Genomic DNA, 15,887 nt, shown 5'->3' on the forward strand with positions numbered 1-15,887 from the left:
GGAGTTAAGATACAGATCAGCCATGATCTAATTGAATGGCGGAACAGTCTCGAGGGGCTGAATGGCCTACTCCTGTTTCTATGTTAACCCCCCCCTCCCCACAAAAAGTGATTGGCGCTGTCTCGATTATACACGCAGTATAATACTTTCAACAGAACTTTGTGGAACTGGAAACCGTACAGACAGCCAGAGCAGCTGGAGGATGGGGTTTTAGTTCACAGGTGATAATATTTGCCGGAGTCTTTTCATCGAGTGAAGTAGAATCATACAGCACAGAAGGAGATCGTTGTGGCAGCTCTTTGAAAGAGCTATCCGTTTAGTCCCACTCCACTGCCCTTTCCCTCGTAGCCCTGCAAATTTTTCCTTTTCAAGTGTTTATCCAATTCCCTTTTAAAAGTTACTATTGAATCTGTTTCCACTGCCCTTTCAGGCAGTGCATTCCAGATCATCACAACTCGCTGTGTTAAAAAAAAAATGTCTCCTCATCTCCCCTCTGGTTCTTTTGCCAGTTACCTTAAATCTGTGGCCTCTGGTTACCGACCCTCCTGCCACTGGAAACAGTTTCTCCTTTATTTACCCTTGTCAAAACCCGTCATAATTTTGAACACCTCTATTAAATCTTCTCTGCTGTTAAAGAGAACAATCCTAGCTTCTCCGGTCCCTCATCCCTAGTACCATTCGAGTTAATCGCCTGGGCTACTTTTTCCAACAATGTGGCACTTCTCCCCTCTGATTTTCCCTCGTCTCCCCTGGAGGCAATGTCAAGTTAACAGACTAGACCACAGACTAGTCAAGCAACAGCCTGACATAGCCATACTCACAGAATTATACCTTTCAGCCAACATCCCAGACTCCTCCATCACCATACCTGGGTATGTCCTGTCCCACCGGCGGGACAGACCGACCAGAGGTGGTGGTACAGTGACAGGAGGGAGGGAGTGGCCCTGGGAGTCCTCAACATTGACTCCGAACCCCGTGAAATCTCATGGCATCAGGTCAAACATGGGCAAGGAAACCTCCAGTTGATTACCACCTACCGCCCTCCCTCAGCTGATGAATCAGTCCTCCTCCATGTTGAGCACCACTTGGAGGAAGCATTGAGGGTAGCAAGGGCACAGAATGTACTCTGGGTGGGGGACTTCAATGTCCATCACCAAGAGTGGCTCGGTAGCACCACGACTGACTGAGCTGGCCGAGTCCTGAAGGACATAGCTGCCAGTCTGGGCCTGCGGCAGGTGGTGAGCAAACCAACACGAGGGAAAAACCGACTTGACCTCATCCTCACCAACCTACCTGTCGCAGATGCTTCTGTCCATGTCAGTATTGGTAGGATTGACCACCTCACGGTCCTTGTGGAGACCAAGTCCTGTCTTCAAACTGAGGACACCGTCCAACGTGTTGTGTGGCACTATCACCGTGCTAAATGGGATAGATTCAGAACAGATCTCGCAGCTCAAAACTGGGCATCCATGAGGCGCTGTGGGCCATCAGCAGCAGCAGAATTGTATTCCAGCACAATCTGTAATCTCATGGCCTGGCATATCCCTCACTGTACCATTACCAACAAGCCAAGGGATTAACCCTAGTTCAATGAGGAGTGTTGAAGAGCATGCCAGGAGCAGCACCAGGCGTAACTAAAAATGAGGTGCCAAACTGGTGAAGCTATAACATAGGACTACATGCATGCTAAACAGCGGAAGCAACATGCTATAGACAGAGCTAAGCGATCCCACAATTAGCGGATCAGATCAAAGCTCTGCAGTCGTGAATGGTGGTGGACAATTAAATAACTAACGGGAGGAGGAGGCTCCGTAAACATCCCCATCCTCAATGATGGCAGAGCCCAGCACGTGAGTGCAAAAGACAAGGCTGAAGCATTTGCAACCATCTTCAGCCAGAAGTGCCAAGTGGATGATCCATTTCGGCCTCCTCCCGATATCCCCACCATCAAAGAAGCCAGTCTTCAGCGAATTCAATTCACTCCACGTGATATCAAGAAATGGTTGAGTGCACTGGATACAGTAAAGGTTATGGGTCCTGACAACATCCCCGCTGTAGTGCTGAAGTTTTGTGCTCCAGAACTAGCTGCGCCTCTAGCCAAGCTGTTCCAGTACAGCGACAACACTGGCATCTACCCAACAAAGTGGAAAATTGCCCAGGTATGTCCTGTCCACAAAAAGCAGGACAAATCCAATCCGGCCAATTTCCGCCCCATCAGTCTACTCTCAATCATCAGCAAAGTGATGGAAGGTGTCGTCGACAGTGCTATCAAGTGGCACTTACTCACCAATAACCTGCTCACTGATGCTCTGTTTGGGTTCCGCCAGGACCACTCGGCTCCAGACCTCATTACAGCCTTGGTCCAAACATGGACAAAAGAGCTGAATTCCAGAGGTGAGGTGAGAGTGACTGCCCTTGACATCAAGGCAGCATTTGACCGAGTGTGGCACCAAGGAGCCCTAGTACAATTGAAGTCAATGGGAATCAGGGGGGAAACTTTCCAGTGGCTGGAGTCATACGTAGCACAAAGGAAAATGATAGTGGTTGTTGGCGGCCAATCATCTCAGCCCCAGGACATTGCTGCAGGAGTTCCTCAGAGCAATGTCCTAGGCCCAACCATCTTCAGCTGCTTCTTCAATGATCTTCCCTCCATCATAAGGTCAGAAATGGGGATGTTCGCTGATGATTGCACAGTGTTCGGTTCCATTCGCAACCCCTCAGATAATGAAGCAGTCTGTGACGGCATGCAGCAAGACCTGGACGACATCCAGGCTGATAAGTGGCAAGTAACATTCGCACCAGATAAGTGCCAGGCAATGACCGTCTCCAACAAGAGAGAGTCTAACCACCTCCCCATGACATTCAAGGGCATTACCATTGCTGAATCCCCCACCATCAACATCCTGAGGGTCACCATTGACCAGAAATTAAACTGGACCAGTCACATAAATACTGTGGCTACAAGAGCAGGTCAGAGGCTGGGTATTCTGCGGCGAGTGACTCACCTCCTGACTCCCCAAAGCCTTTCCACCATCTACAAGGCACAAGTCAGGAGTGTGATAGAATACTTTCCACTTGCCTGGAAGAGTGCAGCTCCAACAACACTCAAGAAGCTCGACACAATCCAGGACAAAACAGCCCACTTGATTGGCACCCCATCCACCACCTTAAACATTCACTCCCTTCACCACCGGCGCACCGTGGCTGCAGTGTGCACCATCCACAGGATGCACTGCAGCAACTCACCAAGCACCTCCCAAACTTGTGACCTCTACCACCTAGAAGGACAAGGGCAGCAGACACATGGGAACAACACCACCTGCACGTTTCCCTCCAAGTCACACACCATCCTGACTTGGAAATATATCGCCGTTCCTTCATCGTCGCTGGTTCAAAATCCTGGAACTCCCGAACAGCACTGTGGGAGAACCTTCACCACACGGACTGCAGCAGTTCAGGAAGGTGGCTCACCACCACCTTCTCAAGGGCAGTTAGGGATGAGTAATAAATTCTGGCCTTGCCAGCGACGCCCACATCTCGAATGAATAAAAAAAAACTTGTGTTCGATTGAGCTCCTGTGGGTATTGCCTGACTCATGTTAAACTTGTACAGAACCTTGGTTAGACCACACACAGACTACTGTGCACAATCCTCGTCCCCATATTATAGAACGGATATAGTGGCATTGGAGAAGGTGCAGAAAAGATTCTCAAGGACGATACCAGAACTGAGAGGATATACTTATCAAGAAAGGCTGAATAGACTGGGGCTCTTTTTTCTAAAAAAAAAGGCTGAGGGGTGACCCTATAGAGGTCTTTATGATTATGAAAGGGTTTGATAGGGTAGACGTAGAGAAGATGTTTCCACTTGTGGGGGAGACCAGAACTAGAGGTCGTAAATATAAGATAGTCACTAATAAATCTAATAGGGAATTCAGGAGAAACTTCTTTACCCAAAGAATGTGGAACTCGCTACCACAAGGATTGATTGAGACGAATAGCATAGATGCATTTAAGGGGAAGCTGGATAAACACATGAGGGAGAAAGGAATAGAAGGATATGCTGATAGGGTGAGATGAAGTAGGGATGGAGGAGGCTGGTGTGGAGCATTAACGCCAACATAGACCAGTTGGGCCGAACGGCCTGTTTCTGTGCTGTAGATTGGTTGTAACCCGATGTAACGTGATGTGTGAGCCTATTCAGGGAGTATTGGGTGCGGAGAAGGCCGGTGAGTCATTGTAGCCGAGCCTGATCCCATCGTCATTATGGTGCCCACACACTTGCGCTGCCCAGCGGTGGGAACCCTGGCTTGACATTTTAATTTCTCCCCATTCCTTACCCCAGGGGCACTGAAGACAACTAAACCGCCCCCAACTCCTGCCCCAGCAGAGACCAGTTAACTCTTCACAGAGCGGGGATTGAATCTGGGACCTTTGTGGAGTTCAATGTGGGGCAAGTGTGAGGTCATCCACTTTGGACCTAAGAAAGATAGATCAGAGTATTTTCTAAATGGCGAGAAGCCAGGAACTGTGAAAGAGCAGAGAGGTTTAGGGGTCCATATACACAAATCACTAAAAGCTAGTGGACAGGTACAAAAATTAATTAAAAAGGCGAATGGAATGTTGGCCTTTATCGCAAGGGGGCTGGAATACAAAGGGTGGAAGTTATGTTACAGCCGTGTAAAGCTCTGGTTAGACCTCATCTGGAGGCTGCATTCAGTTCTGGGCACCGCACCTCGGGAAGGATGTATTGGCCTTGGAGGGGGTGCAGCGCAGATTCACCAGAATGATACCGGGGCTAAAAGGGTTAAATTATGAGGACAGGTTGCATGGACTATGCTGTATTCCCTCGATTATAGAAGTTTAAGGGGTGATCTGGTTGAGGTGTTTAAGATGATTAAAGGATTTGAGCGGGTAGATAGATAAACTATTTCCTCTGGTGGGGGCGAGTCCAGAACAAGGGGGCATAACCTTAAAATTAGAGCCAGGCCGTTCAGGGGTGATGTCAGGAAGCACTTCTTCACACAAAGGGGAGTGGAAAAGTGGAACACTCCCCCGAAAAGCTGCTGAGATTGGGCGTCAATTGAAAATTTCAAAACTGAGATTGATAGATTTTTGTTATGCAAGGGTATTAAGGGGTACAGAACCAAGGCGGGTAAATGGAGTTAAGATACATATCAGCCATGATCTAGTTGAATGGCAGAACAGCCTCGGTGGGCTGAATGGCCTCCTCCTGTTCATATGACCCTCCTGGGTCTGTAAGTGTTACACTAGGTGGAGCACTTGGAAGGTGAGTGGAGGAGTTATTTCTCCATGGGTGTAGGCAGGATGTTTCCCCCTGGCTGGGGAGTCTAGAACCAGGGGTCACAGTCTCAGAATGAAGGGTGGGCCATTTAGGACTGAAATGAGGAGAAATTTCATCACTCGGAGGGTGGTGAATCTTTGGAATTCTCTACCCCAGAGGGCTGTGGAGGCTCAGTCATTGAGTACATTCAAAACAGAGATCGATAGATTTCTACATATTAAAGGCATATGGGGATAGTGCAGGAAAATGGCATTGAGGTAAATGATCAGCCATGATTTTGTTGAGTGGCAGAACAGGCTCGATGGGCCAGATGGCTACTCCTGCTCTTACTTTTTATGTTCTTAAGGTGTCTGAATGTGTTCTCTAATCCCTAGTTTTCCGTCTTTCAGTCAGCTGTTGTGGAATCCCCTCCTCTGTTGTGATGAATACAGCGCTCCATCACAAGGCTATAACAGTGTACCAGCATACGGCTGTCAGAAAACGAACCAAAAACTTTAAAAAACGCTATCCCTGTAGTGCTGAAAGCATCTGACTGCAGTCGGCCATGGCGACAGAGCTTTCAGGAGAGCCCAGCCTCGAACCAGCCCAGGGGGCCGAGAGTGACCCGAATCCCGCGGACAGCCTCGTCGGACCAGCGGAGCCGGTGGAGGCCGAGAGGCAGGAGGGCGGGGACGAGCCAGCGGCAAAGGTCGCCAGGCTGGCAAACGGCGGCTCGCCCCCAGTCGGGCCGGCCGAGAGCCCAGCGGCCGTGCCGACCTCCGAGCCCGGGGCGCGGCTGTCGGACGACGACGACCTACCGGCGACTTTTGACCCCACCGAGGCCCCGGTGACCGCTGAGCCGGGCGGCCCTTCGGGAGAGGGCGGCGCGCAATTGGCCCAGGCGGAGGAAGAAATAAACGGGGGCCGAGGAGAGCGAGGGCCCCCCGAGCAGCTGGAGCCGCAGGGGATTGATGAAAATGGCACGCGTGGAGCAGAAACGGTGCAAGGAAGTGACGGCGGAGCCGAGCCCTGCCCCGAAGGTTACTAGTAAGTATCTCTACGTCAGTTTGAAGCGGCGTGGTTTTGGTTAAAATTAGGAATGTGTTGGGAGTCCTTACAATTACCACCTGTTTCGCAAGAACGCACAAAATAGTTGGGTCCAGGAGACTTAGGTACTGCTCCTGGGCTAGGCTCTGGCCCTTCACCTTTGGGGTGAAAGTTTACTCTCGTTTCTCATCCAGTCAATTTGCCCAGTGAGCCGTACAAAAAAGAAAGAGGGGACTTCCATTTATATAGGGCCCTTTCACCACCTCAGCACGCCCCAAAGCACTTCACAGCCAGCGAAGCACTTTTTGAAGTGTAGTCACTGTTATGATGTAGGAAACGCGGCAGCCAATTGCGCACAGCAAGATCCCACAAAAGGCTATGAGCTAATCCGTTTTAGTGACGTTGATTGAGGGATAAATATCGGTCAGGACACCGGGGAAAACTCCCCTGCTCTTCTTCAAAATAGTGGCACGGGATCTTTGACGTCCGCCTGAGAGGGCAGACGGGGCCTCGGTTTAACATCTCGTCTGAAAAACGGCACCTGCAACAGTGCAGCACTCCGACAGTACTGCACTGGGGAACGGCAGCTTGGATTTCTGTGCTCAATCTCTGGAGTGGGACTTGGACCCATGACCTTCTGACTCAGAGGTGAGAGAGTGCTACCCACTGAGCCATGGCTGACACAGAGGCTGACATCAGTACTTCGCCACAGTGTTACACAGCCCACAAAGTTTGGACAGGTAGAGTTCAGAATCGTATTGCTGGGTGACTTATGCAGCGCTGATATTTCATACACACCCTAACACTACACTTTATTGAACTCCTGATGATGAGACTGGGTCGGGGTGCTCTTGAATGTAGAGTCCACGGTGTTGCTCTTGTGCGCAGTTGAATATCACGGGGTTTAATGTGTACCTGGTCTACTCTTTCTGCTGTTTTCCAGTCAGGTTGGGTACGATTTTACGCAGGAGCCTCAGCTACTGACGGGCGCATGGACAGAGTACAGTGCTGTGGCAGAAAACTTCCTGAAGGGCTGCAAGTGGTAAGTGGCAGAGGCAAAATGTCTTATCCTGGAACGTGTACATACCTCGGAGAGACGTTTAATAACAAGGGGGGGGAGGGAGCAGAGCCAAGCCTGAACCTGATCCTGCCCTCACCAGACATCCATACGTGAACTTGGACATATGGGAAACAGAGAAGGATCATCCACAGGAACAGGAGGAGGCCATTCAGCCCCTCGAGCCTGTTCCACCATTCGATTAGATCATGGCTGATCTGTATCTTAACTCCATTTACCCGCCTTGTTTCTGTATCCCTTAATACCCTTGCCTAACTAGAATCAATCTCAGTTTTGAAATTTTCAATTGTCCCCCAGCCTCAACAGCTTTTTGGGGGAGAGAGTTCCAGATTTCCACTCCCCTTTGTGTGAAGAAGTGCTTCCTGACATCACCCCTGAACGGCCTAGTTCTAATTTTAAGGTTATGCCCCCTTGATCTGGACTCCCCCCACCAGAGGAAATAGTTTCTCTCTATCCACCCCATCAAATCCTTCAATCATCTTAAACACCTTGATTAGATCACCCCTTAATCATCCATGCTCGAGGGAATACAGGCCTAGTCTCTGCATCCTGTTTTCAAACTGTGTGCGAGCTCGGATGTGCAGCAGGCCATTCACTTCCCGTTATGCCTGGATCCCGAATACGTGAGGAAGCTTAAGTAAAAGAAAAGAAAGAACTTGCATTTCTGTAGCACCTTTCACGACCTCTGGAGCCAGTGAAGTACTTTTTTTAAAGTGTAGTCTCTGTTGTAATGTGAGAAACAAAGTCGTTGGATGTCTTTGCGAATGGAAATCCGTTTCCAGTGGTGTGCCACGGGCTCAGTGTTGGGTCCCTTGCTGTTTGTGGTATATATTAATGATTTGGACTTGAATGTAGGGGGCATGATTGGCAAATTTGCAGACGACACAAAAATTGGCCGTGTAGTTGATAGTGAAGAGGATAGCTGTAGACTCCAAGATATCAATGGGTTGGTGGAGTGGGCGGAAAAGTGGCAAATGGAGTTCAACCCGGAGAAATGTGAGGTAATGCACTTAGGGAGGGCAAACAGTAAAAGGGAATACGCAGTAAACGGGAATATATTGAGAGGGGCAGAGGAAGTGAGAGACCTTGGAGTGCATGTGCACAGGTCCCTGAAGGTGGCAGTACAGGTAAATAAGGTTGTGAAGAAGGCATACGGAATGCTCTCTGTTATGAGCCGGCGTATAGAATATAAAAGCAGGGATGTAATGATGGAACTGTATAAAATGCTGGTAAGGCCACAGCTGGAGTATTGTGCGCAGTTCTGGTCATCACATTACAGGAAGGATGTAATTGCTCTGGAGAGAGTGCAGAGAAGATTTACAAGAATGTTGCCAGTGCTTGAAAATTGCAGTTACAAGGAGAGATTGGATAGGCTGGGGTTGTTTTCCTTGGAGCAGAGGAGGCTGAGGGGAGACTTGATTGAGGTGTACAAAATTATGAGGGCCCAAGATAGAGTAGACAGGAAGTACCTGTTTCCCCTAGCGGAGAGTTCAAGAACTAGAGGACATAGATTTAAGCTGATTGGCGGAAGGATTAGAGGGGACATGAGGAAAAACTTTTTTACCCAGATGGTGGTGGGTGTATGGAATTCACTGCCTGAATTGGTGGTAGAGGTAAGGACCCTCAACTCTTTTAAAAAGTACCTGGACCTGCACCTAAAGTGCTGTAAGCTGCAGGGCGACCGACCGGGTGCTGGAAGGTGGGATTAGAATGGGCACCTGGTTGTTTTTCGAGCCGGCGCGGACACGATGGGCCGAATGGCCCCCTCCTGTGCTGTATCTTTTATACGGTTCTATGGTTCTAAACACGGCAAGTCGGTTCTCAGCCTTATTTTTCCCCTTTATCTTGTCCTCGAGGCATCACGGTGTCTTTTAAATCCTTGCAGTGGGACTGAAGCAGGTGCTTGTGGGGTTCCTCTCCTTCAATGCGGTGCAGTAATTTGAACTGTATTAAATGGAAGGATCTGTTTATGTTGTTGATTAAACGGAGGCCTTTAAAATTATGAAAGACTTTACTGGGTAGATATAGAGAAGATGTTTTCACTTGTTGGGGGGAGACCAAAACTAGGGCTATAAATATAAGATAGTCACTAATAAATCCAATAGGGAATTCAGGAGAAACTTCTTTACCCAGAGAGTGGTGAGAATGTGGAACTCACTAACACATGGAGTAGTTGAGGCGAATAGACAGATGCATTTAAGGGGAAGCTAGATAAACACGAGGGAGAAAGGAATAGTAGGTTATGCTGATAGGGTGAGATGAAGAGGAGTGGGAGGAGGCTTATGTGGAACATAAATGCCGGCATAGACCAGTTGGGCCGAATGGCCTGTTTCTGTGCTGTACATTCTGTGTAATTCTATGTAATAAGCTCGTCACATTGTCTTCTTTCACCCTAGGGCCCCGGACGGCTCCTGTATTCTGACTAACAGCGCTGACAACACCCTACGGATCTTTAACCTCCCCACTGAGCTCTATAACATGGAGTGGGATGTTCTGCCAGAAATGGTATCTGTTTCTTCTCCCCTGCATCCTTTACATGTACTCTTGAGAGAGAAAAAAATGCACGTCCTCCCCTCCTGATATCCCCCCCCACCCCCCAATCTCAATGGGCCAGGGCTCGATGAGCTCCGGCAGCACTTTTGGGCACCTTTCGCTTTGGCAGCTATTCAACTGTGGGGGGATGTCGCAAAGAAGCCTGATCCCGTGTTGTCCTCAGCACTCTTTCTAGGGTACAGTCCCCACCGTTTATAGCTGGTTTGCCCACGGTGGCCGATATAGCAGGCTATAGTGAAAAGTTCCCCTAGTTTTAATAGGGGTGTTTTCACTATATTACTATAAATGATGGGACAGACGCATCGTCATGAGGATTACCAACATATGGCCCATGATACAGGAGATTGCAGGAGGGGTGGGAGATAGCGATTGCCATGTGAGACTCCACATGAATGTGGGAGAAGTTGCTAGGTTTGCTTTATGTTATAAATATATATATATTATGTATAGCGCTGTGACAGTACTCTACTTGTATACTGTAGATCACTACTGAAGCAACCAAAACAGGACTGCAGGCAATGTAACTACGGTAGCTTCATTTAAATCATTTACTGGCGCTTGTTCCTGCACTCGGTGCACCTTAACGCAGCGCGAACTAGGGAGTGAGCGCAGCTGTTTCTGCCCGAAATAAAGGGAGCGTTTACCGTGCTATAACCGGCAACTTTGAAATTGGCGTTAATGCAAATGGTTAACGGTTATAGTTTTCTGGCCGATATCAGCGACTGCCGGTTTTAAACGGTGGGCGTTTCAAGTGGTGGGGACTTTATATATTAAAAAAAAATAACGAAATTGGCATTTTTTTTTAAATGCCAGTTTTCTTTTCCCCTGAACACAGACTTGCTGTGCTGGCTCTCCTTGCTGCTGCTCCCATTATAGTGGGAAGTGTCTTGGTGCGGTTCCCTTTGATTGTAGCGGCTGCTGCTTGAGGGTCCTTCCCCCGGACACCATGTGGAAGCCACCCCGACTCTAGTACAACGCCTCAGTCTGCTGAGGATTGTGCGTGCCAGCCCAGTCGAGATTTACCATTCCCCACGCGAGTCTTATGTCTTGCCATGTAAACTAACCATCATAACAGCACAGAAGGAGGCCATTCTGCCTATCGTGCATGTCCCGGCTCTTTGAAAGAGCTGTCCAATTAGCCCCACTCTTCCTCCCCCTGCTCTTTTCCCATAGCCCTGCAAATTTTCCCTTTCAAGTATTTATCCAATTCCCTTTTGAAGGTTACTATTCCGCCCTTTCAGGCAGCGCATTCCAGATCATAACAACTCGCTGCGTTAGAATATTTCTCCTCATCTCCTCATCTCCCCTCTGGTTCTTTTGCCAATGGCCTTAATGCCTGTCTTTGAATTCGTAGAGCCCTGTCCTGCGGATGTCTGAGGGAGATACAATATACGATTATTGCTGGTACCCAGCCATGTCTTCGATGGCCCCTGAATCCTGTTTGTAAGTACTGCTCGTTTGCAAGACCTGGATATTACTATATCGTCCTGTATGTTTCCTTTTTGGTTTTTAAGGGTCCATCTCCCCCACTCTTTCCCCTTCCCTCCCCCCTCTGCACTGACGAAATTGTGGGAGCTCTCGCAGCTTTGAGATATGTGATTGTTTTGGTACCATTAATTATGCAAAAAAGCAGGCTTTCTCCCATTATTTTTGCCAGAAAAAATTCACACCCTCCTCTTTTATGATAGAAATAACTGAGCCATTAAAATAAGTTCCAGGTTTCCCCTGCGTTGCCCACAATGAGAAAAAATAATAATCATAGAATTATACAGCACAGAAGGAGGCCATTCGGCCCATCGTGCCTGTGCCAGCCCTTTGAACGAGCTCGCCAATTAATCTCACTCCCCCTGCTCTTTCCCCATAGCCCTACAAATTTTCCCCCTTCAACTATTTATCCAATTCCCTTTTGAAAGTTACTATTGAATCTGCTTCCACCGCCCTTTCAGGCAGCAAATTCCCGATCATAACAACTCGCTGAGTGAAAATATTTCTCCTCATCTCCCTCCTGGTTCTTTTGCCAATTATCTTAAATCTGTGTCCTCTGGTTACCGACCCTCCTGCCACTGGAAACAGTTTCTCCCGATCTGCTCTTATCAAATCCCCTCATGATTTTGAACACCTCTATTAAATCTCCCCTTAACCTTCTCAGCTCTAAGGAGAACCACCCCAGAATAAAACATGAAAATGCTGGAAATATACTACAGGTATTGATGAAGGGGCGCATGCCAGGAACGTCAGTAACCTGGCTTCTCTCTTTACAGGTATTGGCGTAGGGACGATGTTTCCACTTGTGGGAGAGTCCAAAACTCGGGGCCATAAATATAAGATAAATAAGCAAGTCAAGAGAAACTTCTTTACCCAGAGAGTGGTTAGAATGTGGAACTTGCTACCACATGGAGTAGTTGAGGCGAATAGCATAGATGCATTTAAGGGGAAACTGGATAAGCACGAGAGTGAGAAATAGGGTGAGATGAAGAGGGGTGGAAAGAGGCTCGTGTGGAGCATTAACGCCAACATAGACCAGTTGGGCCGAACGGCCTGTTTCTGTGCTGTAGATTGGTTGTAACCCGATGTGACGTGATGTGTGAGCCTATTCAGGGAGTATTGGGTGCGGAGAAGGCCGGTGAGTCATTGTAGCCGAGCCTGATCCCATCGTCATTATGGTGCCCACACACTTGCGCTGCCCAGCGGTGGGAACCCTGGCTTGACATTTTAATTTCTCCCCATTCCTTACCCCAGGGGCACTGAAGACAACTAAACCGCCCCCAACTCCTGCCCCAGCAGAGACCAGTTAACTCTTCACAGAGCGGGGATTGAATCTGGGACCTTTGTGGAGTTCAATGTGGGGCAAGTGTGAGGTCATCCACTTTGGACCTAAGAAAGATAGATCAGAGTATTTTCTAAATGGCGAGAAGCCAGGAACTGTGAAAGAGCAAAGAGGTTTAGGGGTCCATATACACAAATCACTAAAACTTATCTGTTATTTTGGTGACCAGTTTTCGTTGTACCCGTGAAACTGCACGGCTGCTGAAACCCTCCGCTGCACTGATGTGAGACAGCGGTCACGGCACGGCTTTTAAACACTGCGCTGTCACCGTTCCCTTCACAGCTTGGCCAGCAGTAGCCGCGACAACCCGATTCACATCTGGGACGCCTTCTACGGGGACCTGCGGGCAACTTTCAGGCCGTACAACCACCTGGTGAGTCCGCACGCAGAGGGCGCTGGGCTGGGGGTAAATTGCCGCTTTAATTCCCCCCCCACCCCCCCGGACGACAAGGCTGGATTCCCAGGCCTCGGGCGAGTTAGTCGATCTCAGCCAGGGTGGTGGCTGTGGGTGGGGAGGAGGCTGCAATTCGGGGGGGCGGGGGGTAGGTGCATGGGGGAGAGAATCAGCCTGAGTTCCTGCTGCAGGTCAGAGGCTGTTTGCGGACGCTTGGTGAGGGCGCGGAGTCAGGTTTGGCTGTGATACCCCTGCAGTTGAATAGCTGGTATTTACTGTTAGCCGATCACGGGCCAGGGTAGCGGGAGTTACTGGGGGTTGGTTCAGAGTGACGTGAGTGGAGGCCTGAGAGTAGATTGTGTGGCCGCCCTCCCTCTCTGTCACAGCCACAGCTGGAGTGGGGGAAGGGGAGGAGCGTTAAAATAAGCTTAGGCGTCGGTGTGCGCTCCAGATGTGAATGCGGAGTACAAACCAACCCGTTAAACATCGCCGTATTTCACATTCTTCTGAGATGCTCACCTTGCGGAAATTAGATTGTGACCCTAACTCTCAGCTGAGCTGTGGCTCAGTGGGCAGCAGACGCACCTCTGAGCCAGAACTCCAGGGACCTGAGCACATAATCCAGGCTGACACTTCAGTGCAGTACTGAGGGAGGTGCTGCACTGTCAGAGGTGCCGCCTTTCGGATGAGACGTTAAACCGAGGTCCTGTCTGCCCTCTCAGATGGACGTAAAAGATTCCAGGGCCACTATTGGAGGAAGAGCAGGGGAGTTCTCCCCGGTGTCCTGGCCAATATTTATCACTCAACCAACATCACTTTTTAAACAAAAACACAGATTATCTGGTCATTATCTCATTGCTGTTTGTGGGATCTTGCTGTGCGCAAATTGGCTGCAGTGTTTCCTACATTACAACAGTGACTACACTTCAAAAAGTACTTTATTTGGGACATCCTGAGGCTGTGAAAGGCGTTATATAAATGCAAGTCTTTCTTTCTCTCAACCCTTTCAGTCGGGACGTCCCGATATTAAACATTGCTGCTGACAAAAGTTTGCAAAGACCCCCCACACTGGCATGATCTGATTGTACAGGAGACTGCATACCCCCTCCATTCCCCCCGCCCAGCCCCTGAGCTGAAATGACCTCCACCCATTCAGCGCTTTCCAGACCCGCCCCAGTGAAGTATACCCGGGGCGCGTGCAGCGTGTCAAATAACTCCCCCGTCACAAGAGTGTGCTTCTTTATTTTTCTATGTGGCCTGCAGGACGAGCTGACTGCCGCTCACTCCCTCTGCTTTACGCCCGACGGGGCCCAGCTCTTCTGCGGCTTCGACAAGATGGTGAGGGTGTTCGAGACGTCGCGCCCGGGCCGGGAGTGTGAGAAGAGGCCGACCCTGGGTACGCCTCGGGGTTTGCTATATCTGAAGGAATTGGGAGGTGGGGGGAGCGTGATTTTGGGGCTTTATCGATGGGGACATTAGAACTCTGCTTCTGTGTCGTTTGAAATTACTTTAACCATCGTTCTTTTTAAACGTCATGGAGAGGGGCGGTTTTTTGCTTCCTCCCGCCGAGCTGCGTTGCTGCAGTGTTTTGGCCGTCATCATACGCACTTTAAGTTAACTGTCTAATCCTGTGAGTCAGGAGGTCGTGGGTTCAAGTCCCGCTCCAGAGACTTGAGCACATAATCCAGGCCAACACTCCCAGTGCCAGCACCGAGGGAGTGCTGCACCGTCGGAGGTGCCGCCTTTCAGATGAGATGTTAAACCGAGTCCCCGTCTGCCCCCTCGGGTGGACGTAAAAGATCCCACGGCCACTATTTCGGGGAGTTCTCACTGGGGCCGATATTTATGCCTCAAGCAACATCACCAAAACAGATGATCTGGTCATTTATCGCATCGGTGTTTGTGGGATCTTGCTGTGCGCAAATTGGCTGTCGCGTTTCCTGCATTACATCACTTCAAAAGTACTTCATTGGCTGTAAAACACTTTGAGACGTCCTGTGGTCGTGAAAGGCGCTATAGAAATGCAGGTTCTTTCTTTCTCTTTATATGATGGCATGCTGTAATGATCGAGGATTGCTGGTTGCCAGTCAGTTCTGTGGCTACAGATCTGGGACCGGGAGCACAGTGTAACTGCAGCCCAAATGGTGGCTCGAAAACCCTCCTGACATTGAAAAAAAATTAATTTCTTAAGATAAATATGAATTTAAAAGGAAAAAGTGGGGTGGGGGGGTGTGTGATTAGACCCATTTTAGGTACCACAAGTCGACGGGCCCACCCAGCCCCTTGCTGATCGATCAGCTTTTCATTCTCTTCCAGCGAAGAAGCAGGGGCAGGCCGGGATCATCTCGTGCATCGCCTTCAGCCCCGACCACGACCTGTACGCCTGCGCCTCCTACTCCAAGACGGTGGGGCTGTACTCCCGAGAGGAGGGGATCGCGCTGACCATTCTGCAGGGCCACCAGGGAGGGGTGACGCACGTGGCCTTTTCACCCGACGGGAACCTGCTCTACACCGGGGGGCGGAAGGTAAGCACGGTGGGGGTGGGGGGGGGGGGGGGAGAGAGCCTTCCGAGACGCGGGCGTACTCTTGAGAAACGTGTGTACGGTAACCAATGCACAAATCGCTGAAAGTAGCCACCCAGGTTAATAAGGTCATAAAAAAGGCAAACAAAGCACCGGGATTCATTTCTAAAGAGAGAGAATTGA

The 15,887-nt window shown here is 49.6% G+C and overlaps 1 protein-coding gene across 2 annotated transcripts in view; it reads left to right on the forward strand.

Annotated features, from left to right (window-relative positions):
- wrap53 (WD repeat containing, antisense to TP53) overlaps nucleotides 1-15,887 on the forward strand; it is a 42,180-nt gene that overhangs the window by 3,574 nt on the left and 22,719 nt on the right. For both annotated transcript variants that reach the window (XR_010958466.1, XM_067972198.1), the window contains exons 3-9: nucleotides 5,694-6,330; nucleotides 7,274-7,372; nucleotides 9,805-9,913; nucleotides 11,316-11,404; nucleotides 13,071-13,161; nucleotides 14,446-14,578; nucleotides 15,499-15,707. Coding sequence is in view for 1 of the 2 variants with exons in the window: in XM_067972198.1 (XP_067828299.1) it covers nucleotides 5,849-6,330; nucleotides 7,274-7,372; nucleotides 9,805-9,913; nucleotides 11,316-11,404; nucleotides 13,071-13,161; nucleotides 14,446-14,578; nucleotides 15,499-15,707 (1,212 nt within the window). In the remaining variant the exon portion in view is untranslated. The remainder of the gene's footprint in view (nucleotides 1-5,693; nucleotides 6,331-7,273; nucleotides 7,373-9,804; nucleotides 9,914-11,315; nucleotides 11,405-13,070; nucleotides 13,162-14,445; nucleotides 14,579-15,498; nucleotides 15,708-15,887) is intronic.

Source organism: Heptranchias perlo, chromosome 35 (assembly GCF_035084215.1).
Source record: "Heptranchias perlo isolate sHepPer1 chromosome 35, sHepPer1.hap1, whole genome shotgun sequence".
Classification (NCBI taxonomy): Eukaryota; Metazoa; Chordata; class Chondrichthyes; order Hexanchiformes; family Hexanchidae; genus Heptranchias; species Heptranchias perlo.